Source organism: Neomonachus schauinslandi, chromosome 11, assembly GCF_002201575.2.
Source record: "Neomonachus schauinslandi chromosome 11, ASM220157v2, whole genome shotgun sequence".
NCBI classification, from domain to species: domain Eukaryota; kingdom Metazoa; phylum Chordata; class Mammalia; order Carnivora; family Phocidae; genus Neomonachus; species Neomonachus schauinslandi.
In genome coordinates, this window is record NC_058413.1 from 94,282,968 (window position 1) to 94,308,394 (window position 25,427).

At 50.0% G+C, this 25,427-nt stretch overlaps 1 protein-coding gene across 1 annotated transcript in view; it reads right to left on the reverse strand.

The window, feature by feature from the left end:
- The window catches only part of GRIK4 (glutamate ionotropic receptor kainate type subunit 4), a 290,617-nt gene that overhangs the window by 37,152 nt on the left and 228,038 nt on the right, over positions 1 to 25,427 (reverse strand). Inside the window, exon 12 of the mRNA XM_021696357.1 lies at positions 5,388 to 5,501. Within this exon, the coding sequence (XP_021552032.1) occupies positions 5,388 to 5,501 (114 nt within the window). The remainder of the gene's footprint in view (positions 1 to 5,387; positions 5,502 to 25,427) is intronic.

Genomic DNA, 25,427 nt, shown 5'->3' on the forward strand with positions numbered 1-25,427 from the left:
GTCGTTCATCCTGCTCCTTCCCTCCTGCATTTCTTCTTTCTATAATTATGAGGTCAATACAGCCTGTTTAGGATGATCACGTTTCTATACCAAAAACCGTATCAGAAAAGCTCCCGGCCTGACAAAAGGGTACCTTCTCCTCAATGTATGTCCCACTAGGATCCACTTAGGGAGAAAGAGATAAACAAAGAATAGTACAATGCAGGATGTACATGCTGTACCGGAGGTGTGGACAGAGGGCAGCTGCTTGGGGAAAGAGACCATCAGCTCTATCTAGGGGAGTCACATTGAAGAGCAAGTGCCATTTGAGCTGGGTGTTGAAGGTTCGGGAGGAGTTTGTTCCATGGCCGAGAAACAAGAAGACGGGCACGGACCTAGATAGGAAGAGGCTGGGGTGATGGTGAAGCAGTGAGCGCTATGGGGTGGGGATGCCTGTCGCAGGAGCTGCAAATGGAACAGGAAAGATGGGCTTTATTCTCCATGCTCAGAAGGATGGACTTGGTCTTGTAAGTGATGGGCAGCCAGTGGATGATCTTACATAGGCGGCTGATATGATTCCATTTGCCAAAAAAAAGTAACAGTAAACTAAAAACTAACTCTTAGCAAGTCACATACATTTATGAAATATAAAAGCTAACGCTTTACTGTGCACAGGTCAGGCACCATTGTAAGTGCATTACTTATGCGCTTACGTATCTTCATTCAGTCTGCATGACAACCCATTGTCGCAGATGAGAAAACTGAGACACAGGGGACATGCAGCAAGTACATGGCCGCTCTGGCTCCAGAACTTTCTCCCGCTTCTTAGTGAATGCTGGCAATGACTGTGACCCTCTGATGGGGATACGGTGCTGGATGAGAAACACCCTGACCTTGAGGAGGATACAGGCCATCAGAATGGCAGCAGTTCGGGTCAGAGATAAGGAGAGCCTGAACCAAGGTGGATTCAGTGGGGGTGGAGAGCATGCTTGAGAACTATTGAGGAGGTGAGCAGACCGACTGAACGTGTGGGGTAAGAGAGGTGAAGGGCAACTCAGGGGAATGGGTGGAGATGTCATGATGTGAGATGGGGCAGGGGAAGAGGAGGAAGAATTCTACCGAATACGGTTTGTAAGACCATAGCTGAGGTTCCTGAGAGACAGTCAAGTGATGTCTAGTCATGCGTTAGAAATATGCTTCTAGAATTCAGGGGAGTGGCCAGGGTCAGATTTACAGATGTGGCAGTGGGTGACATTAGCCAGACAGCGAGCTGTTCAAGAGAGAAGGGAAATGCGCCAGGGACATTCATGGGGCAGGCAGAGGGGGGTGGTCAACTGGAATGCTGGGGGGGTGGCCACCATCAGAGCAGTAGGAGGAACATCAAGAAGGAACAGTGACCTGGACCCCAGGAATGGAGGGAGTTCTAGAAAGTGGGAGGGATTCATAGTAACAAGTCAGAATTCTCAGCCAGTCTCTGAGTGGCAAGGAGTAGGTGGTCCAAAGAGCAAAACATTCTTCTGATTTTGGTCCTAGAGATGCCTGAGCAGACACATAGATTATACCCAAACGGTGAGAAGAGGAAAATACCACATCATTGACTCTTGGTGATCCCACAGTCATGAAAAACTAATCCTAGGTAATCTTAGATGGCTGGAAATCCACACATTATTTCTGATTGTCTCTAGACTTCAGACACGTACCTGCCACCCCTTACTACTTCTGAGGGTTTTGCAATATTTTTGAAAGAGGCATTTATACTTTGGGTTAATTATTTTAACCTTTGCACACAGGTTTCATCATCACCAGATGCTCACATTTTGGTAATAATCACTCATGACTCAGGTGACGTCAGATACAGAATTAAGATAGAGATTCTAGGTCATTATAGATTATAAAATGAAATTAATCATCTTGAGAAACTATCAACTTGAGAGAAATTCACAAAATAATCACTATCAACCTGAGAAAAATTCACAAAATAATAAACACCCAGTAGTCAACTTTAATTTTGTTAACGTAACACTACTATATGAGAGAGAGCTTCTCTACGTAATTTTAGATTGAGGCTTTCGTGGTGAACTGCACTGGGCCATCCTGTGGCATTAGCTGTTTCTGCCAACTCAGGGTACAGATGTTTTAGATACAGCAAAGTTTACCTCAGACCTGTTCTCTCCAGGTCTCCCCCGGTTTCATTGATTCAGGATTGTTCTCTCCGGCCGACTTTTTGGTACTTTCTAAGCACACTGCCTCACACACCAAATGCACTCAATTAATATTTGTTGAATAAATGCATAAACTGTCAGTTCTGCTTAGTGTAAGCTGTTCATGCCAGCACTCAGTTTTTACTCGGCTTGGCCCCCTGTTATAAACCAGATCTGAGCAGCCATGTGGCATACCAGTGCCTCAGTATGGAGGCTGGAAGAGGGGAGGAATCCTGACCAGAAAGGGGAACCGTATCACTTAGGGTTCGCCTGAGAGACAGAACCAGTAGGACATACATGTGTGTATGTGTGTGTGTATATAAAGAGATTTACTTTAAGGAATTGGCTCACACAACTGTGGGAGCAGTTAAGGCCCAAATCTATAGAGCCTGCTGGAAACTCAGGCAGGATTTCTAAGTGATAGTCTTGAGGAAGAATTCCTTCTGCTTCAGGAAACCTGTTTTTGCGCTTAAGGCCTTCAACTGATTGGATGAGGCCCACCGACGTTATCAAGGGTAACCTCGTTTATTTAAAGTCAACTGATCATAGCTGCTAATCACATCTACAGAATACTCTCATAGAATATCTAGGCTAGTGATTGATCAAACCTCTGGGCACCATAGCTTAGGCAGGCTGACACATAAAACCTCACATCCCAAGAACTAATACAGTCATAGATTTATGGTGGTAGGTAACCTGTGGCCAACAATCCAATTAAGGATGTCCAGAGGACTGGCGAATGGGAGTTTGGTTCTGGCTGGGGCTGATATTCTGGACAGCGGTGTCCCCATTGGTGAGGGTAGCCTAACGGTGGGTGTTCCCAGGTACTGAGTAGAAACACTAGGGAACAGGTGCCTTCACCCACATGGATCCTCATGGTCCATCGGGCTCTAGTATCCTTGGCATTAATCAAGAAATCAAGGCATACAGCCTGGCCATAGCAATATTGTTTGGAGAAAGGTCCTATGTCCCCACTTCTTTGGGATGCTGCCTCGAGGCTCAGTGACAGGAACGGGGTGAGGTGGGCTCAACACATGGTGCTAGCTGGAAAATCACCTAGGGACTACAGACAGGTGTAAGGATGACAAGAACACTGTCCTGAGACTTAGGACACCTGGCTTCCAGGCCCAGCCCTGTGTCAGTTCCAAGTGTGACTTTAGTTTCCTTACTGTCAAGTTGGAATTCTAATACCTTCCCCCTTCTCAAAGAGCAGTCCTAAGGACCAGATGAGAAAAGGTACACAAGAATGCTTTCCAGGACAAGTTACTCAAAGATCACGCAAATGAGGGGGGGCGCCTGGTGTCCCAGAGAGAACACATGCTCGAGGCACAGCATTCCTGGGTTTGAACTCTGCTCTTTCACCTACTTAGAAGAACAACAAAAGTGAACCGGTGTCCTGGGGCTGCTGTAACAAAGTACCACTAACTGGGTGGCTTAAAACTACAGCAATGTATTGTCCCATAGTTTGGAAGCGAGGAGTTCAACACTGAGGTATCAGCAGGGCCATGCTGCCCCTGAAGCCTTTGGGAAGATCCCTCCTTGTCATTTCTGGTGTTTAGCTTCTGGTGGTTGCTGGCAATCCTTGGCGTTTCTTGGCTTGTAGAGACATCATTCTACTCTGTCTCCAAATTCACCTGGTCTTCTCCCATGTGTCCACATTTCCCTCTTTTTATAAAGACCCCCTCCTTGGATTAGGACCCGCCCGAATCCAGTGTGACCTCATCTTGATTATACCTGCAGACCCTATTTCCAAATTAGGTCACATTCACAGGTCCTGGGGCTTTTAGGACTTCAACAGGTCTTTTGAGGGGACACAATTCAACCCATAACAATAGTCCACATCCTCACAGGTGCCCGAAAGAGCATCTGGCACATGGAGGTGCTCAATGAATGGGGGCTTTCATCATCGTGAAAAAGACTATCGCCCTTAATTCACAAGACAGACACATCAATGACAGCGTCTACAATGACCAAATCATCAGATTGCTTTCTGTCTTTAGCCTGGGGAGCTTGGCATTTCGATGCTGCCTCTTCTTCTAGATGATGTGGCCTCCTTTTCTAAGCCAGGCAGGGATCATGATGGATGCTGAGGTCCAGCACAGGACAACGCTCCTCTAAGCTGCTCAAACGGGCTCTGTGACAAGGGGACCTGCCCTCTTACAGAAATGGGCTGCGGTTCTTGATGCCCTAGCAGCTCCCGCTATGTGAGCCCAGGCTGGGATAGCGAATACAGACAATCCCCTTTCCCTAGGGCTGGGATTTGGGGCCTGAGAAGGGGTCACTTCTTCAGCAGGCACGTGGGATGAGCGCTTGATTCCTTCCCTGTTGGGCAGCCTTGTGGTCCAGGTAACACCCTGGAATCTACTGTGTTAGCGTGACCTTGGACACCGAGAATGACTTGAGTATTGGGGAAATCCATATAATAGCTGTGCACTTAGAGCCAGTTTGGATAAAAGGATGAGAAGAAGGTTCTTCTGGTTCAGTCAACTATGTGCTGACAACATAACTATTACCCTCTTTGTGGATGAGGCTCAGCCAGCATTACTCCCCTGATGCTCCCCACAGCCCCCACCAGCCAGTGTTCTCTGTCAGGTCCGTCCTTACACCCATTGGTGTGCCTTCACAAACTCATTTAGACACTCACTCTAGGCAACCTAACCAGAGAAGTCTTTCTCTCTCTCTCTCTCTCTCTCTCTCTTTCTTTTTGAAGGATGCAGAAAAGTGGACAGGCCAGATATAAGTGACATTATTTATTCACCAGTATGACGAACCCAGAGGGGAAGGAGTCTGCATTCTCTCACCAGACGCAATGCTCGGAGGGAACAGAGGTGCACCTGGGAATCTGCAAAGCCCTTGAAAATGCTGGGGTGACTCATCTGGACTGGGGACCTCGTCCCTAGGAGGAAACAGAGTGACCAACAGGGCCACTCCCCGACACCATACGCACCCAGGGTGAAGAGATCACTCTCGGCCATCCCTAGTCAGTGAGGCAAAAGCAAATTTTACTGGAAAGCCCACAAGTGTGACTTTTCCATTCTTCCTGTTTGTAAGTCCATGCAGCTGATGGGGGAAAAAATAGCCCAGCTCATTTGCATTTAAGTCTTGAAATCTAAATATTTCCGTGAGTCATTCATTATTACCATATAACTCAGTGTTTGCATGCAAATAGCTTTAATGACATAAATGCTTATAAAATAAGTCTCTTACCATATGAACTCGGTAAAGAATGCTAATTCCCAGAGTCATGAATGGCTTGGAGAAATCTATCACCTTCTCCCGCTCCGCAGTAATGGTGAGGCCCGCCACGGCCAGGTCCGCTTTCTGGAAGGGACAGAGAGAGCCCATCAGTGGGGTGGCCAGGTGAGATGCAGGGACAGGGACTTGTGGCCAGAGGTCGTCACCACTGGGAAGATGTCACTCTGGTCCGGTTTCTCTGTGTGGGGAGTGACTCTGGGTAGTCCTGATCCATCTCCGACCCGAATATCATTCACAAAAGGACATGGGTGTTGAAGCTGGAACTCAGGCACTTTTGCGGCCAGATGCCTCTGAATACATCAGTAAGTATAAACAACAGAGGACTGTCCAGAGACAGTCTCAGAATGCCCGAGGGGAGGGAAAACCGGCACACAGGCTGCTGGATTCTCAACAGTAAGTAGTTTTTAAATTCAACTTCTTAATTTGCTCAGTCTGCAGAACTTGATGGAAGTGCGAGGCTGAAGAGGAGCCTCGGTGGGGGGGAGTTAGAGAGGAAGAGAAAATGGATGCCACCACAGAAGTGAGAAACAAGCTAACACCACCAAGGAACTGAGCAGGTGGCCCCACAGTGCAGAGCTTGTCCTCGTGAGAGCCAGGACTGGACCTCGGGCCTCCCGGACCCCAGGACACTTAAAGCTGCTGCCAAGGTTACAATTCAGGTGCCAAAGAAGTAAAAGAAGGGTCTCTGGCTCTCTGATGCAAAAGTCATCAGAATTTGTTCGGAAGACATTGCCTTCCCTGCTCTCGGCCCCCTCATGACACCGCAGATGCCCACATCTGATGAGAGTCTGAATTAAAGCCTTCCGGGAAGGAGATACTATTGAATTCCTCAGTACTCCTCTTTGCCAGACAGTTCTTCCTTGTCCCTAATTTAAACCCTTCCCCTGGCAAAGCAAACTCACTTGCTATTGGTCTGCTCCCCTGTGCATGGTGCAAAGGGGAAAAGCCCAGAACCGGCGTGTTGTTCTGGTCCCTCACCAACCCCCTAACCTAGGCCAGTCACTTCACATCCCTAGACGTCCTTGACCTTGTCCTTAAACTAAGGATGTGAGGTGAAGACAGTGCTAGGACCCTGCCCAGTAATTCTCTAACAGGGATTCTCAACATCCTGTCTCTGACCACCTGCATCAGAATCACCTGGGGGGCTGATTAAAATGCGAATTCCTGAGTCACATCCCAGACCCCCTGGATCATACTGTGGGCAGGACATGGGCATCTGTATTGGTAACAAGCTGCCCAGCTGATTCCGACTTCCACTAATATTGAAGAACCATGTTTTATAACCTAGGCGTGTATCTCAGACTGGCCCCCACGGGTTTCCACTTCAGCTTAACTCCTTCTTCTGATTCTGGTGGAGCAGCTGATGGAAGAGAGGAAGAGTTCTAGAAAGGAGGAAAAGTGAAGCATCCAACAGTTTGCAAATAGGCCAGGCAGTTCTGAACGAGCACACACACATACACACACACGTAAACGAGTCTACCTAAATCACTACAAAGAAAATAGAGATAGACACGCTGGCCCTCATTCTGCACACAAGGGAATTTGCGATGTGTGTACAAGAGGGATAAATCTATTGGCAAAGGTCACTCTCTCCTGCATCTCAACCTTGAGCCTCTGCTCCCGATCGCGTTCCGTCTGCTGGAGCAGCCACATGATCCGGCGTAGGTTAACGAACCTAGGGCCTTATAAAGGGAGGCCAGGCTCAAAGAAAAGAAACGAGGGTGCCGATGTCAGAGCTTTTTAATGAAAAACGAAAAACGTGAATGCCTCATTGTGCTCTTTCTGTATTTCTCCAAGAGAGCGCTGATTGCTGCTATCAAGTGAATCAACCCTTGAGATTAATAAATGAAGTTTGATTAGAAGATTGTTAATGATTTCATTTGGGGGACTCTTTGGAGGGCTGCTTGGGCCTTTCAGAACCTCGGCCCCTCCGTGACAGTAGCTCTGACTGCAGTTCCGCTCGCTCGAGAGCACAGGTGTAGAAGAAGAGAAATCAAGCCAGCACAAAGACCCAGCAGGCGCAGTGCCAGTCCCATGTGTGCGGGTTTCCAGCCAGTCGGCAGCCAAGCCCTGCATGAACCTTGGGAGGACGAGACGAGAGTCAGCTGGGTTGGATTGAAGGAATTGAAGAAAAGAGGACGAAAACCAAAACAGATGAAGTGGGCAAAGGTAAACACAACTCCCAGTCCTTTCTCTGGTTATTTATTTATTTATTTATTTATTTTAAAGATTTTATTTATTTGACAGAGACACAGCGAGAGAGGGAATACAAGCAGGGAGAGTGGGAAAGGAGAAGCAGGCTTCCTGCAGAGCAGGGAGTCCGATGCGGGGCTCGATCCCAGGACCCTGGGATCATGACCTGAGCCGAAGGCAGACGCTTAACGACTGAGCCACCCAGGCATCCCTCTCCGGTTATTTAAAAACACATATCCCACCCTCCCAAATTAACTGAACTCAACAACTCTGCCCCCAAGGTTCCTTACCTCACCCACAGCTTTCCCCCCAAAAGGGCAAACTTTGGATTGGAATCTGGAAATCCGTTCACAAGTTTATAAAAGTTGGCCAACAATGACGTTATGGTAAAACCATTCCATATGGAGAGAATGCTGGAAACGGACAGTGTCCCAGGACGGCCCTTTCCCGGATGCATGCAGAATGACTGCATACCCAGGGAGAGTGTGTGCCCCAGGCTCGGACAGGGCATCCCTGTCTACTCACAGAGAGACACTTCCCAAACTGGGCCAAACAGAATAACCACCTCATGTGGACACTGCTGACTCCCTCTTCCCTTTGCACCTCCGTCAAGAGTAAGTTGGGGGCAGGGGAGGCAGGGAAGGAGGTGTGGGATGGAAAAAAGCAGTGGCAAGCTAAAAGACACCATGGAGGTTTTGTGGTGGTGTTTTTTTGTTTTTTGTTTTTCCTATTTAATCAACTCAGTATAGAATAGTAATTATCTACCTTGGCTTCAATACACCCCAAAGTTATCAGCAACAACCTCTTGGGATCGGGTTATTCCAAAAGACCCACATTCATTTTATTTCACCTTAGTTAAAAAGACATTATGCTACAAAGCAGTCTTAGATGAGGAGATAATATGCCACAAAACCAAACTAACAAGCAAAGGGGGCTGGGAGCGTAGAATGCTAGCTACTGTCAGTGTAGGGGAAGGTGGGAGGGGTGGGCCTGCTTCCAGTCTGACCCAGCCCTTCTGCGTCTTTGGAGGGCTGCTCTCTGGCAGAAAGAGCAGTAGCCAGGACATCAGAAGCCCGGGCTCTGGTCGTAGCCAGGCCACAAACTCACTGTGACCGTCGGCGAGTTATTCCATTTTCTGGGCTGAAGTTTCATCCCCTGTAAAATGAAAGGGCGTAACTAAATGCCCTCTAAACTCTCTTCTCCAGCTCCCAAACCCTGCACTTTCATTTCGCTTGGCTCGAACAGGTAGACCTTACTTTCGCTGGCCCCTATTTCGCTCAAGAAGATGATGGTGGTCTGCAGAATCAAATGCTCTGGAGCAGATGAGGAGAATGAGCTCTGAGGAAGAAACTCTCAGACTAGTCAGCAAAGAACAGCAGCTGAGAGGGACCCCAGGCGGGGACATTTTAGGAAAAGAAATCTAGAAAGGTCAGGAAGGTACACCACCATCTGGATAGCAGGTCTGGGAGTGTAACTCCAGGGGCTGGGAAACCAGAAAAGGTGCGGATCCCCCAGAGCCAGAGGAAGAGAAGGAGGGCTGATAAAAGAGAACTGGCAGAAAGTTTTGTATACATTATGGTGTTCCTAGTCTTGGGGTGCGTGTGTGTGAGTGTGTGGATGCACAGGGGCATGCACAGGGGCATATAAATACCTTCCCTCCGAGAGAAAGACCTCTCTCTTCCCCGTTTTCGATTGAAAGTGTTCTTTGAAGAGCTTCATGTTCTGCCTCTGAGAGATCCCCCTCTTTTATCTCCTGGATGTTTGTGGAATTTACAAGGGGAGAGCAGGCTGGAGCAGCCTGGAGGTGACTTCCAAAACAGACGATCCTTTGCTTCCTGGAGTTTAATAGGGGTCATGCAACTGGCACTATTCCTATCAAAGCCTGGAGGCTCCGCGTGGCTGCTGCCGCTCTTCTCCTGGGCGCTGGGGCCCTGGCTGGGAAGACGGCAGCAAATTCACAGCAGCGCTCTGGTCTGCATCCGCCTGAGCCTGCTGCTCCCACCGGGTGCCTCCCTGAGGACCCTGCTACCCCCGGGATGGCCGCACTGGCTCCTGGACCCGCTGAAGGGAACAAAGCACTCTCCAATGTCCTCCTCCTCTTTTAGAGAGCTGCTGCCCCCTTTCGGGCAAAATGCTCTCCCTTCCCCTCAGCAGGGCCCCAGCAGCAAGGACTGACCGCCAGGGGCCTCAGCCGGGCCTCCCCCCTGCCCTGCCTGGCAGCCCCTCCCTTCCACAGAGCCAAGCTAAGGAGAGGATGGGACAGGGCAGAAGACCTGTAGCAACTCAGCCTCTCTGGGACTCATTTTACTGGGCTAGACGGTGCGGGCAATGCCTGCCCATGACCGTCCTGGGAGAGTCAAGGGGGGGTGATGGATGGATGTGGAAGAGTCTTCTAACCCGAACACCCTGCAGAGCTCTGGCAGGCCTGGGGGCAGCTGTGGAGGCAGCAGAATGGGTGGCTGAGGCTCAGCCTTCAGGGTGGGCCGGACCTCTCTGGACTTGCTGTGTGACTTTAGGCGAGTCACTTCAGCTCCCTGAGCCTCAGTTTGCTCATATATAAAGTGGGGATAATAATAGGACCTACCTCCTAGAATTGCTGAGCAACTGAATGAGATGATGCTTGTACACGCCGAGCATGGGGCCCCGTTCAAAGTAAGTACCCAGTGCATGTTTGCCGTGAGGAGGCTAATCTCAACAAGGGCCTCTGGAGACAGTATCCTGACCCATGCTGAGCAGGAACGTCGGGAGGGCAGCCAGGCCTATTCTAGCTCCATGTACGGCAGAGGCCCCAGACACTTGGCCCCTGGTGGTCTTTCCCGGGTGACCCAGGGACATGCATGGAGCTCTGTTAACACTGGTGTGACTGCCTGTCTCTGAAGATTCATACAAGGATCCTCTTAGGCCTCATCCTGTCCCACTGCTTAGAAAACTCAAGGAAAAAACTGACACCCAACTTGGAGACCAGACCCAGTCATTTCCCACAGTCTCTTTTTTGTTATGTGATGCTCCTCTGGGGACAGATTAAATGACCTCCCCAGCTTCCATTGACTTCTCGGATCTACTGTGCTATCTATGATCAGCTTCCAGATCTTTTCTCTCTGGCTTTTTTTACAGCCCTCCCCCCGCCAGCCCCCACGTCCCCAGCCTCCTGCCCCCTGGGGAAGCCGACTGCTCCCCCGCCTGCACACACTTTATTTCACCTGCTGCTCAGGCCCCACGGTGCCTCACATTCTTTGCTGTCATTTAACTCTGTAATTGTGTTACTTAACTCTGGAAAGCTCTGGGAGGCTACAGATGGAATGAGAAAATGCTACACAGAATAAGGTTGTACTGAGCATTCCTGGAAACCTTCATTCCAAGGTAATTGTCTTTGGAGATCCCCCATATATTGAGAAGGCTTATGGAATTCCAAGCAAGGCCAGCCTAAGGCTGTGAGAACGAAGCTGCCATACCGTGTAAATGCCCGGATAGGAAGGAGCTCCGAGTCCACCAAGCCCGGCTTGCCAGGGAGGGATAATGCACATGAGGCTCTGGCTGAGGATGACATGGGGCCACTGAGCTCATCGAGCTCCTGGTAAATGCTGTGTCCTGGGATCCCCCCACTTGGGTGTGGGCTCTCGGGGTAGGCAGGGACAGTGCACGGAACTCAGTGTGCCCTCTTCTCTGCGATGCTCAGCATTCCCTCACCCCTCTTTACTGACTCTCCACCCTGCCCCAGGCAGTGGGCCAGGTGCTGAGATACAGGCATGGCCCCTGACGGCAGAGGGCTTACTGTCCGGTGGGGAGGTGGACAGTCATTAGACTGTCAGAGAAAATGTTTGTAAAATTACAGCTGTAATAGGTTTTATAAAGCAGTCATAGAAGGCACCATAAGAAGGTAGAACAGAGGGTTGACAGAGTCTGGAAGGTCCGTGGGAGGTCCATGGGGGTTTTCCCAAGATGAAATGCAGTTGCCTGAACAGAAATTACCTGTGACAAGGCCTGGGGTGAGCACTCCCAGTGGAAGGGACAGCATGTGCCAAGGCCCTGAGGCAGGAGGAAGCTTGGTGGATTCTAGGGGCTGGAAGAAAGCCAGAGTGGCTGGAGGACATAGGGCTGGGGGGCATGCTGTAAGATGAGGCTGAAGAGGCAGGCAGAAGAGGCAACAGGTTAGAGAGTAATCAGGTGGCCCTGATTATTTTAAACAGTGGATGGCCTACAAGATAAGATCTGTAACACTACCGTGGCTAACACCTATAGCCCTTCCTGCATGTCAGGGACCGGACTGAGCACTTTATGTGTGTTATCTCACCTAGCGCTCACAAGATCCCTATGAGGTAAGTTACTATTATTACCCCCGTTTTACAGATCAGGAACATGACGCTCAGAGAGGTTAAGGAACTTGCCCAAGGTTGCCCAGCAAGTAAGTGGCCGAACCAGTTTCAAACCTGGGCAGTTTGGTTTCAGAGACTGTATCCTGAACCTGCAACCAATTCAATTGGCTCTAGTGAAGAAAAAACACTAAAGAGGGACAAGAAAGGACCAGCCCCATTTTTCTAAAAAAATTAACTTTTGCACCATGACAACTATACCTGTCCTCGCTCTTAAACAATTATCCATGATCCTCACTCCCCTTGTCAGCCCTCCTGAACTCCTGGGACTTCAGCCTCACTTCCCAGCATCCCCTGGGGCCCCCTGCTGCTGAATCCAAACACACCTTGCGCTTTCTTACAGCAATAGCTCCAAGGACGCTGTGTCCTCCACCTAGAGCGTCCAACCCGCGACACCACCGAGTCTTCAAAGTCCATTCACAGTTTACCTTCTCTGCAAGAACGTCTGTCACCTTCCCAGGAATAAGCCCTTCCTCTGCTCAATCAGCAAAGGCGATAAGACACTGCTTATACACTCAAGGGGCATGTGTCATGTATTGCCTTGGATTAGAACAGGGGCCCAGGGCTCCTACTCCAACTCTGTACTTACTGGGTGTCAGCTCTGCACTCACCTTCTCCGTGCCTCAGTTTCTTCTTCCATAAAGGGGGTGTGACAACAGTTCCCACCTTCACAGAGTCTCTATGGGAATCAAATGAGCGAGCCATGCAAAGCCTAGGCCTGGCACAGAATAACTCTCCATAAATGTTAGCCCTTCCTGTTATTACTGTCGTTGTGGGCATTCAGGTGCCTATCTTAGCTCCCCATCAGATTATAAAAAGCAGGGACAAGGTCTTTAAAATACTTAACGTATATACCATTTCAGCATTGCCATTGGCAACGTGTTTTACAAGGAAACAGAGACCCAGAGAGGTTAATAACTTGCTCGAGTACACATAGCTAGGACATGGAGAAAGTTAGCTTCAGACCCACATGTAGTCTCAGGACTATGTCCTTTGCTTTTGATGGCTGCACTGTTCACAGGGAATTTCCCAAAGTGGGCAGCCAGTGAGTCCCTAAATGAACAACCAGGGCAGCCAACATCGTGGGACACAAGAGGACAACCCACCAAACGTGGCCTACCCTCGAGTGCCTTCTTGCTGACCGCAGAATGAGGCTGATGCCTGACACGTACCTGTATGGAGGAGGGATTTTATCAGCAAGTCAGAATGGTAGAACCAGATTCAGGTCATGATCCATGCAATCCTCCTCCTCCAGCCTAAAGAAGACTCAACACCCCGCATCCCTGGCCAGAGGGCTCCCTTTCCCCCTGACGCCCCCCCAGGCTTAGTGCCCTGGAGCCCCATGCAGGAGAGGAACCAGCCTGGTGCTCTAATTCTCCCCCCCGGGAAAGCACAGGGATGGTTAGGACAGGCCCACGCTGGGCCCAGCGGCCAGAGAGAAGAGGCAGGACTGGCTCCATTGACCTCCTTCCAGACTCTTGCCTGCCCTCAGTCCTTTCCTGCTGCGCAGTGAGCAGATTAACATCTGCAGCTCAGCCCATTTCAAATTAGATTATCTGCTTACTTCCTGTCTTTGGATCGATTCACCTGCTGGGTGCCTTTCTCCCTCCCCCGTCCCCGCCCCCGCCCCCGCCTAGCGAGATGCCCAGGGAAACTGCCATGACTCACGGAGGTCACCAGGCCGAGAGGCAGCAGGATCTGAAGGGAGACAGGGAAGCTCACTCCCACTCCTGGCTCGAGCCTCAGCAAAATTCATCATTTAGGCCTTCCTAATAACAAGCCTGAGAAGTGCGCACATCTGCTCTCCTGCGGCGGGAGGCAGGCTGACACCCACTCCGCCCGCTGTGCGCTGGGGCCAAGGATAAACTCGCTCTGGGGCTCACACGGCACCTGCAAAACAGTGTCCTCATCCACTGGGGACGCTGGATGCCAGCCCCACCACTTCTCCCTTCTTTCACGCCAGGATATGGAAGCAAGGATGAGGGAATAGAGAACAGCGCGCAGTGACCTGTCACACGCATGTGCATGCACGCACGCACGCGCGCGCACACTCACCCCCCCCCCCCCCAACCCGGCCAGTACCCAGGCCCCAAAGAAGGCTTGCTCCCTGTTCAGAGGGAGGCTCTGATCACGGCTTTCACAAACCAATCTAAGCCCACATTTGTGGGCCGAGTCCACCCTCGGTCATGCTCGGGGAGCAGAGGTCCAGAGGAGTATTAGCATTCCCGGGGAAGCGGCCATGTCATTCGTAGGCCCAAGTGCTCCCCAGTGCTGTTTCTCGAAGTGACAGTCTACTCTCAGGGTTGGATGAATTTCTTTAGAGTTAAATTAAAATCCCCATGAAACATTTAGTTGGCTCGGCTCAGGGCTGCGTTACTGGCCTATGTGGGCAGATTTCAGGAAAGAACCAGGCTTAAAGTAAGAAGAGGTTGGCCATTCAGCCACGGTGAGGGGGTGGAGCGCAGGGGTCCAAGCAAATGTTGTTTACCTTTGACCTCTTGTCACAGTCTCCCATTCACGGGCCATGGACCCTCTTGCCCTTTGGGGTCAGACAGATGTATGTTTAAATCCCAGCCCTGCCATTCACCAGCTGAGCAAATTACCTCAAGGCTGGGCTTCGGTCTCCTCCTCTCTCAAATGGGCAAAATAATGCCTTTTATGGTTGCTGTGAGGATTAGAAGTACTAACCTATGTAAATGGAGCTCAGGTGTGGTCCTGCCTCTTACTATCCCCTCTTCCAACTGTAGCCAGAGGAGGCTTTTTGAGAAACTAAAGCAGATTATGCTGTTCTACTCTGTATTGACTTCTTAATCTTTTTTACGCCCGTGGACCCTTTTCGCACTCTGGGGAGGTCTCTTCACCCCTTCTTTAGAAACGTTTACAAATGTTTATGCCATTTGCTGGATTGCATAACTGTAGGATGCAGAAAGACAGTTGTCAAAATATTTTTCCATTTTTGCACTACAGGGCATAGAAGAGCTAGAGGTCGGTCTAAGAGCAACACCATATTGACACCACCAGTGACAACAGGGCAGGTGTGGTGCGAACACCACCACGGGCTGTTGCCCACAGCCACAATGGAAGGAAGCAACACATTTCAGTTTAAGTTTAGAAAAAAAAGTAGATGTCAATTTGTCCCTTCTGAGTTTATGGTCTGTCTTAATGCTATCCTCAGACCCTTGGGTGTGCACGGACCCCAAGAAAAGAACGCGTAAAGACTTCCCAGTTGGGGCGCCTGGGTGGCTCAGTCGTTACGCGTCTGCCTTCGGCTCAGGTCGTGGTCCCAGGGTCCTGGGATCGAGCCCTGCATCGTGCTCCCTGCTCCACGGGAAGCCTGCTGCTCCCTCTCCCACTCCCCCTGCTTGTGTTCCCTCTCTCGCTGTATCTCTCTCTGTTCTTAAAAAAAAAAAAAAAAAAAAATTCTGTGGGTCAGGGGTGCCTGGGTGGCTCAGTCGTTACGCGTCTGCCTTCGGCTCAGGTCATGATCCCAGGGTCCTGGGATCGAGCCCCGCATTGGGCTCCCTGCTCCTCGGGAAGCCTGCTGCTCCCTCTCCCACGCCCCCTGCTTGTGTTCCTGCTCTCACTGTCTCTCTCTCTCTCTGTCAAATAAATAAATAAAATCTTAAAAAAAAAAAAAGATTTCCCAGTTGACGAACGGAACAGGCTGACCCTGGAACGATGCAGGAGTAGGGCACTGGCCCCCCGCACAGTCGAAACTCTATGTGTAACATGTGACTTCCCCCAAAACTTAATGACTAATAGCCCACTGTGGACCAGAAGCCTTACGGATAATAAACAGTCGATTAACACCTATTTTGTATGTTGTATGTATTCTCTACTGTATTCTTACAATAAAGTCAGCTAGAGAAAAGAAAATGTTATTAAGAAAATCATAAGGATAAGAAACAAAACAGAGGAGCATAGAGGAAGGGAGGGAAAAATTTAAAAAGATGAAATCAGAGAGGGAGACATATCGTAAGAGACTCTTAATCATAGAAAGCAAACTGAGGGTTGCTGGAGGGGAAGGGGTAGGGGGATGGGGTAACTGGGTGATGGGCATGAAGGAGGGCATGTGATGGAATGAGCAGTGGGTCTTGTATGCAACTGATGAATCACTAAACTCTACCTCTGAGGGGGAGACGAACCATGAGAGACAATGGACTCTGAAAAACAAACTGAGGGTTCTAGAGGGGAGGGGGGTGGGAGGATGGGTTAGCCTGGTAATGGGTATTGAGGAGGGCACATTCTGCACGGAGCACTGGGTGTTATGCACAAACAATGAATCATGGAACACTTCATCTAAAACTAATGAGGTAATGTATGGGGATTAACATAATAAAAAACAATTAAAAAAAACCTCTACCTCTGAAACTAATAACACACTATATGTTAATTAGTTGAATAAATAAAAGAAAATCATAAGAGAAAATACATTGTTCTGTATTACAATATTGTACCGTATTTACAGAAAAAGATCTGTGTATGAGTGGACCCACGCAGTGCAAACCCATGTTATTTAAGGGCCAAATGTCATTCTTGACCACGGCACACTGCACCCTGCTGCCCACTCACCATGCGCCGGCCACACTGGCCTTCGTCCTGCTCCTCTAACACCGCAGTTTCATCTGCGTCTTCACATCTCCTTCTTCTGGCTGCAGTGCTCCACCCTGGCCTTGGCCTTGGCTAGGCTGGCTTCTTCCCACTGCTCAGATCTCAGAGCGGGCTTCCCTGTGTGCCCATCTAAAGGACCCCTCTCCTTGACACTCTCTGTCTTATTATCCTGTGTTACCTTCTTCACAGCAAAAATTATGATGCAAAATGGTCTTCTTTCTTTATTCATTCATTTAGCTGTTTATGGTTTAGAATGCAAGCTCCAGGAGGTAGGAGCCTATACTTCCTTGTATGCACATGTATCTCCAGAGCCTAGAACAGTGCCTGGTATGTGGTGGGCACCCAATACACCTGATGAATGAACAGGTGAATCAAAGAAAGTAGGAGCTCTGTTCATGCCATTCTCTTACCTTGATTCTGAACTGGGGGAGCAATTTTGTAGTCGGGTTTTGACTAAGAGTACACACTCCAGGGCCGACGTTGCCACTCGCCAGCCACAGCATCTTAGGCAAGTTACCTAACCTCTCTGTATGTCGGTCTCCTCATCTGGAAAATGGGGACAGGAATAATACAAACTTCATAGGTGTGTTGTGAAGCCCAAATGAATTAATACGTGAAGAGCACTTAGAACAGTGCCCAGAACAGGAAATATTAGCATAAGCTAATATTTTTATATGTGGGTTTCACATTAAAGGATCAACTTCAATTCTATTAAAAAAATATTAGTTTCAAAAACATTGGCATAGGTTTTGAGAGAATGCAAAGAAACCCCACGCCTGGAAAACCGATATGTATTATGTGTGTGACATGGTGTTTGTGTGGTTGGGATGTGACCAAGAAGGAACAGCACCAAGACTGGGGTCCAGGCAGGTTATAGCTGTGCCCTGAAGCCCTGAGATGCCCGAGCTCTGCTTGCTTACACCGCATCACCATCATCATCATCATCCTCCCCATCACACCCGACATTCTGAAGACCCGCCAGCAATCACATACATGTCAAATAAAGAAAATAGAATCGTGTTGAAACGTGCAGGATGACATGCTCAATTCTAATACAAACACCCTTTGCCCCCCAGATCGAGAAATCCTTCCAGTCCATGTGACAGTGAAGTCACCAGCAGGCCAGGCATTAAGAGGCACGGAATTGCCACTGGCAAGTCTGCACACTTGGGCCCGTCTCCCACTCTGGCTGGCTGCCAAAGGAGCTGGGTGAGTGCTGGGGTGCAGCGTGGGGCCCCACCACGGATCCCATGGGGGCTCAAACTTGCAGCCCTGACTGCCTAAGCAGAGGGCTTGCAATGACCACTCTGGCTCCACATCTGTCTGGGGCCTTGAGGCTCCAAGTCAACACTGCGGGAGCACGTTCACACAGGCTCAGGCAAGGGGCTTTGGCTGGAGGACTCTGACAGTATCGCTAGCCCACGGGGCCGTCTTGCTTTCATTTCCTTTGTCACCTGCCAGCCTTGTAATGAAAATCAGTGTCACTCACCAGCCCTGTTATTAGGATGGTTTTTGTGGGATGAAATCAACTACCACCAGTTGTTGGAAGCATTGCTGAACTTCCAGAGGTTTCCCCTCTGCTCCCTCTCAGCTCCAAGCCAGTAAGTCCCCCTCCATGGCTCTGCCCACCCCTCATGGTCCTGCTGGGCAAGGAGCGAGGTCCCAGCCCTGCCTCACACTTGCTCTGAGCTACCCAATGGCACCAGGAAGGGCGAGCAATGATCCGACCGATCAGATCCAGGATGTGGGTAGCACCCAGTCTTTTTCTCATCTGTTATCAGTATATGCACAAGTCAAAACCCTCGCAAAGGGCAGCAGGGCATTTTCTCAGGGATCCCTGTAGTTTTTTGAAGAGGAGAGCGAGAGAAGTCGCATGAACCTCTGGCCGCCCTTCTTGGGTGACAAAGTGCATCTGATCCACTTCTGAGAGGTGTCCCACTGTGTTGACATGGCTCGTGTGCCCACCAATAATAACATCCCCAAGGTGCTTTTCACAGACTGCATTCGGCCCCACAACACCTGCCAGGTCAGCAGAAGCCAATTTAGAGCCTGGGGAATGAGGCTCAGCAGAGTCATGACGTATTAAATCGGGGATAGGGGAGGGGGGTGGGGGGGATGGGGCACCTGGGTGACGGGCATTAAGGAGGGCACGTGATGTGATGAGCACTGGGTGTGATAGGCAACTGATGAATTACTGAAGACTACCTCTGAAACTAATGATGTACCCTATGTTGGCTAATTCAATTTAAATAAAAAATTAAAAAGAAAAAAAAATCGGGGATAATGGTTACCTTTGGGCAGGAGGGGGTGTAGAGAGAAAGAGGAGGTATGTCAGCGGGGCAGGGACAAGGGGCCTTCGGGGTGCTAGTAATGGTGTTATTTCTTCACCTGGATAGTGATCACAGAAGTATGTCCCCTTTGAGACAATTCATGAAGCTGACACTAAAGATTTGTGTACGCTTCTATATGTATATTTAAATCTAAATATTTTTTAAAAAGTCAAGTGATTTGCCCAAGCAGAAGAAAGAATGGCCCCCTTCAAGCCTGACACAGAGCACCTTGATGACTCTTTGGGACAGGAAAGCCCAGAAGATACACGGGGCGGGGGGGGGGGGGGGTGCTGGAGTCCCTGCATTAACTGTACCACAGTCTGGGGATTTCACACACCCCAAGAAAGGTAAGCTCAGGCACAGCGCGTCTACTGTGCATCTCTGTGTAAACATCTGGGCAACTTCTAATTCAAGAAGGGTGGAAAGCAACAGCTGGATGTTTTAATTAGATTTGCATTTGCATCTGGATGCAGAAAAGTCTAGATCCCTCGTCTGGTCCAAACAGCTGAACAGACTACGAAACTTCCGGAGGGGCCAACTCTTTGTCCGCTGCACACCAGGCCTCCCTGCTGGGAGCTGCCATCACCCTCCAGCACCGGGCAGCCCCCACTCGAGGTGGGTCTTGAAACCCAGAGGAGAGGGAGACCAGTCCGTCACAGATTCAACAGCGATGCTCTCGTCGTGTTTTGTGACAGAGGGCTGTCTGAGGGCCCTGGGTGTAAGTCTGCCCCTTGATAGCTATGTGACTTTGGGCAACTCACTTAGCCTCTCTGAACTTGTTTCCTCATGAGCAAAGCAGGAAGGGTAACGGCTTCTATTTCATGGGGTTGTGAGGATGAAATGAGGTAAGATACAGGGCCTGATGCAGAGTCAATGCTCAGGGCTCAGTAAATGCTCACTGCCATTGTTACATCATCGCTGATTCTGACATCCTGCCTCTGTCCTCTGCCTACTCCCTTTGAAGCCCCCAGGATCTGGCGTCTGCTTTGGGCTGCACCATCCTGCCTGGTGGGGGTTTCCGGAAGGCTGATCCCTTCTACCTGATTTGCTCCAGCTGACTCCTCTTCGCTTTTGGCCAGAATGACACCGACGGGCACACTGGCTATACCTCCTGACCCCATCTCCTCTGTTTGGGTCTCCCGCCTGCGCCCCACGGTCCGCCACTCCCCGGCTGCCAGCTAGGGCCCCAGCCCACCGTTCCACCATCATCCAGGACATGGCAGGTCTGCTCCGGGTGTCTCCTGGATTTGGATAAGGGATCCATTTGGCAAGAGTGGACAGTTACTTTCAGAGCAGTCCAAATTCACTGACTGGGCCACACGCAGCCATTTTAAAAGATGTAGGCCCTTGTTCGGCTGCCTACATTGCAAATGTAGACACAGCTGGAACAGGAGTTTGTCACCAAGCAGGGGAGCATATCTGAGGGCTGCAGAAGAGGAGGAATAATTCCTCGGGTTCTGGAAAGGTCTGGAGCAGAACGGGGCTCGCGGCTGCTTCCATCGCTGCCAATGCATCCATTGGCATGATCAAGACAGGCCTGGTTCTCATGCTGACAAATGGTGGGAGGTCAGTTGCTCCTGACAAGCTCTAGGATGGCGAGAAAAATAGTCTGTGAATAAGCCCCTCAAAGCATATCATGATGCTGGCCAGGAGCTGTGAGAAGGGGAGGCCAAGCCATGGCAATGAGCAAGTTGAACACCACAAGACCTTCTGGTGCAAATTCATTTCTGTGAGAGGGGGATGGCCAGAGGACGGAGGGAGCTGTCACATTTGGATTCTTTGAAGCAGGCCTATTTATTCACAGGAAGGGAAGAGATGAGCTGCGCCTGCCTGCTCGGGCAGAGCAGGGAACCACGGCGGCAGGATTTGATGACTGAGGTACGGCTAGGTAAGCAAAGCCTGGTGTGTGCTCAGGGCAGGTCTGTGCAGTAATTAAAAGAACACAACATGGACCCATCTGAGCCTTGGAGCCTGATTCTGCCACTTCACAGCCACGTAACCTTGGATGAGTTAGCCTCAGAGCCTGTTTGCTGATCTACAAAACGGGGGTCATGAAACTTCACCTGGTAAAGTTCTTTAAGGAATCAATGAGATAATATTTGGAAAGCAATTATTAGCACTGTCTGGTACATAGCAAGTGCTCAGCCAACAGGCCCAGGATTATCTTTAGAGCGATTTCTAGCCAAGGCACGGGCAGAAGGTCAGCAGAGGGAACCAAAAGGGCCGGAGCCCAGCACCTGAGTTTCAGGGGAGGGGACTCAGAAGTCCAGGCAGGTGATCCTGGAGTCTGGTCCATGATGTTCAGACTGTTGTTCCCGCCTCAACACACAGACTCAGGAAACAAAGCCAGCAAGTACAACGGGACAAGGTTTACTCCAAAGGCAGTTGGAAGATAAATGTGTGTGCGGTGGGGGCTGAGCAGATACCCAGTTAGGCCAGCTGAAGCTTGAAGAGTGGTCAGTGGTAGATCTGTGACTCGGGGAACAAATCAGGAGCCCCAGGGGTCAATTTGAGAGCCAGACAACTAACCCTGGACATTCCCACCTCCTGGGGAGAAGACAGAGGGGTGAGGTTGCTTAAGTTCTTCTTTCTCAAGACAATATTGGCGTGGCAAATGGGGTGGGGTTGGGTGTGCAGTGGGGTGAGCTGGAGGCCCAGCTGTGGGGAGCTTGGGAAGGCAGAGACCAGGAAGGGGAGGCAGAGATTTATAGGAAGCCTATGCAGGCCCCATGGCTGCGTGAAAGGGCAGCCCCAGGGAAGACATCAGCTCTACAACCCCAGCCTGATGAATGCAGCAGCAGACCTAGGCCGCTGGTGTGCTCTCCCTATTACCAGTCAAAGGGGTTGTCTGAAAATCTATAGCTGGTTCTTGGCATTGGGCTGTTCTGTCCAGGCTCTAACTTCTTTGGGGTCAGAGGCTGTAATGGTTAGTTCTTTTGCCTTCACAGCATCTCATCCATCTGTCCATCTGTCTGTCTGTCCATCCATCCACCCAAACATCCACCTACCCATCTATCCATCCATCCATCATCCATCCATCCACTCACACATCCATCCAACCTTCTGTCCACCTATCCATCCATCCCGTAATTACTGAATGTTATTGTATTCTGGGCCTGTTCCAGGTGCTACCACTATGCAGATGAATAAGACAGATGTAGTTCCTGATCTCTGAGAACTTACATTCTAGTTAAGGGAGACACACGAGAATAAAGTAGTCCCATAATAAGCAAGATGATTTTAGATGATGATAATCTCATGGAAGATAATGCAACAAAGTAATGTGATAGAGTGTGACTAAGAGAAAGGATGGAGGTCCCTCAGGGTGGCAGAGAAAGAATGCTTCTCAGAGGAGGTGACACCTGGCTTAGACCTAGATAATGAGGGGGAAACAGCATATTGGAGACTTGGGGGAAGACAGATTTTCGATAGAATGAAGAGCAAATAGGGGCACCTGGGTGGCTCAGTTGGTTAAGCGTCTGCCTTCAACTCAGGTCATGATCTCGGGATCCTGGGATCGAGCCCCACACCAGGCTTCCTGCTTGGCAGGGAATCTGCTTCTCTCTTTCTCACTCTGCCCTTCCCCACTGCTCATTCGCTCTCTCTCAAATAAATAAAATATTTTAAAAAAAGAATGAAGAGCAAATTTCCATATGCTGGAATGAAGCATGCTGTGTCCAAGGAACCAAGACAAGGCCAGTAGGGATGCAGCATAGAGAGTGAGAGCCAAGTGATGAGAGAGGTAGGGCCTCGGCATCAGTCCTTCAGACCCCAGGAATATTGGTGAAATTGTGGCAGATGCAAGGCAGAGCACGGGGGAGATGGATATGCTTATTTAACAGGTGAGCAAACGGTAGCTCAGGAAGATTCAGCCACTAATTTAAGGTTCAGGGAAAGACCCTGACTTGCAACTCAACCCAAGAGGATACGTGGACTTACCAGCCCCTTGTCACTTAAAAGAGGTGCCTCCTCCCCCAAGAGATGGCCCAGAGAGCCCTCCCTCTGGAGGGAATTTCTGCTCCTGGTGCCCCCTTTTCCCACAGAGGGCAAGAAAAGAGGGGGTTCAGAACAGCACAGCAGGCCACCACCATTGCATAGAACCTCTGGAAGGCTGCTGGACCTCCCCACTGTAGGAGCAGGACTGGACATGGGCTGCTTGCTCTGGGTTGATCTGGTAAGCTTATACAGTGTCCAGGCACAGTGTGGCAAAAAGACTCAAGACAGGGAGGAACCCGGGCCAGGCTGCTTACATCTCAGGGAGCAGGTGGACATGTGTGCGTACATGCGTGTGTCGGAGGGGCAGGGATGGATGGTTGGGAGGCTGAGGACCTGAGCTTTAGGCCCAGAGAGGAAGTGCAAGCATAGTCTCCTCTAGAGAGATGAGGAACAGACTCTTGGGACAGCAGAGAGAGGGCTCACCCTCCCTGAGAGTTACCACATGCCAGGCACACTGCCGAGACTGGAGTTCATGGATTCGTCACACTAACCCAGAGGTGGCTGCTCTGATTTCCATTTTGAAGATGAAGACATGGGGGTCAGGAATGTTGGGGGATTTGCCCTCACAGCTCCCATCTGGTAGGGCAGGGATCTGCACAGGTGGCCCGGGGGGCGGGAAAGGGGTGTGAGGACAGGGGTGAGTGCGGTCAGTCCTTCCGTTTCTCTACCGTGTATCCCGATGACTCCCAAATGCAGAGCAGGTCCAGCTCTGCCCTCCTTCTGGACTCTCCCCATGACTTCCTGTCCTTCTCGCCCTCAGACTTACGTCACGTACATCTCTGCCACCTAAGGCGACTCTTTTTCCGTGTACTATTTCTCAGTTCATGACTTTACCAGCCACCTGTCATCCACCAAACAGAGAGCGGGAGTCAGCCTGGAGTCTGCCCTCGCCCTCCCTTCCCTGCTCTCTCCCCGTTCAATAACCAAGCCCATCCATTTCACTTCTGCAACACCTGCTTCATCCGTTACCGCGACTCGACTCTCCATGCTGCTACCATCATTCACGTCTTCATTTGAATTATTCAGTAGTCTCTGCACTGGTCTCGTGGCTTCCAGGGCCTCCCCACGCCATCCATCTACTGAGCTGCATGGGTACTGGCGGTTCTCAAAGTGGAGACGCGTGGGCACCGACCAGGGCTTTCAAACTTGAATGTGCATCACAATCACCTAAAAAGCTCGTTCAGAGGCAAACTGCTGGGCCCCCCTCCAGAGTTTCTGATTTAGTAAGTCTGGATGCGGCCCCCGAACTTGGATTTCGGGCAAGTCCTGGGTGATGCTGCTACTGCTGCTGCTCAAGGACCACAGTTTGAGAACCAGGGCTCTAGAACCTATTTCTACACCAAGGATCTAATCATGTCACTCCTCTGCTTACAAAACTCCAGGGGCTCCCTGCTGCCTTTAAAACAGAGCCCCAGCTCCTCCCAGTGAGCCTCCCCACCTGGCCTAGGTATGCCTTTCCGGCATCACCAGCATCAAGCTACTGCCCTCCCTTCAGCTTGTGAGGAGCCTACAGGGCATGACTCATGTTCCTTAAAGCTGTCAAATATTTCAGACTCCATGTCTGCCCACGCAGTTCCCTGCCTGCAACTCTTTCCCCGCTGGTGCTTATCAAATTCCTACTTGTCCATCAAGGTCCAGCTTTACTATACCTCCCTTTCAGGCATCATAGTGAGTTAGAATGACTATGGACTTTGATGTCAGACAGCCTTGGCTTTGAATTCCAGATCAATCCCTTGTTAGCTGTGTGACCTTGAATTAGCCTCTCTGCTAAGCTGGGGCCAAACTCAGTGTCTTCATTATAAGATGTGAATGATAATAGTCATCTTTTCGGATTGTTGTTGGAGAGGAACTGATCTATGACAAATGCCTGGCAAGGAGTAGACAGTCAGTAAACAATAGCTATTATTATCATTAGCTCTGCTCCAAAGTCCTGCCTGGCTTCCTGGGGGTGAACTGTTACCCTTTTTTTCCGTGTTCCCATAAAGTTTTGTACGATTCTATTTTGCATATATCACACGTATGGTCTCATTATTTTTTTATACACCAGGCCTCATTCCCAGTGTAGTTGGGGCCATAGTATGACTTAATAAAAATTGATCCTCCCAGTAGATTTAGTGGGCACATGGTTTGGGCAATGAAAGGCATCTCTCTGTAGGAAGAGAATCTACAGGTAGATACACGCCCAGACCACAGTACATGCTTGGTGAGTAGTGTGAGGCTAGGTTTCAGGCCCCATTCACTCCTTGTACAATGTACAACCTGCACGGCTGTATTTGGAGGTTCTATGTATATGGCATGAGAGTTTAGTGAAAGTAAGAACTGTGTCTTATCAACCTGAAGCCACAACTGATGTTGAATCCACATATCCAGGGGCAGGTAATATTGGCTGAGGATGTGAATATATCAGCGGGCGAGTAGGGCCCTGGCCTCAGGTTCAGGGATAGGCTCCTTACTCCTGGAGAAAAGGGGAGCCCAAGGACCATGGTTAGCCA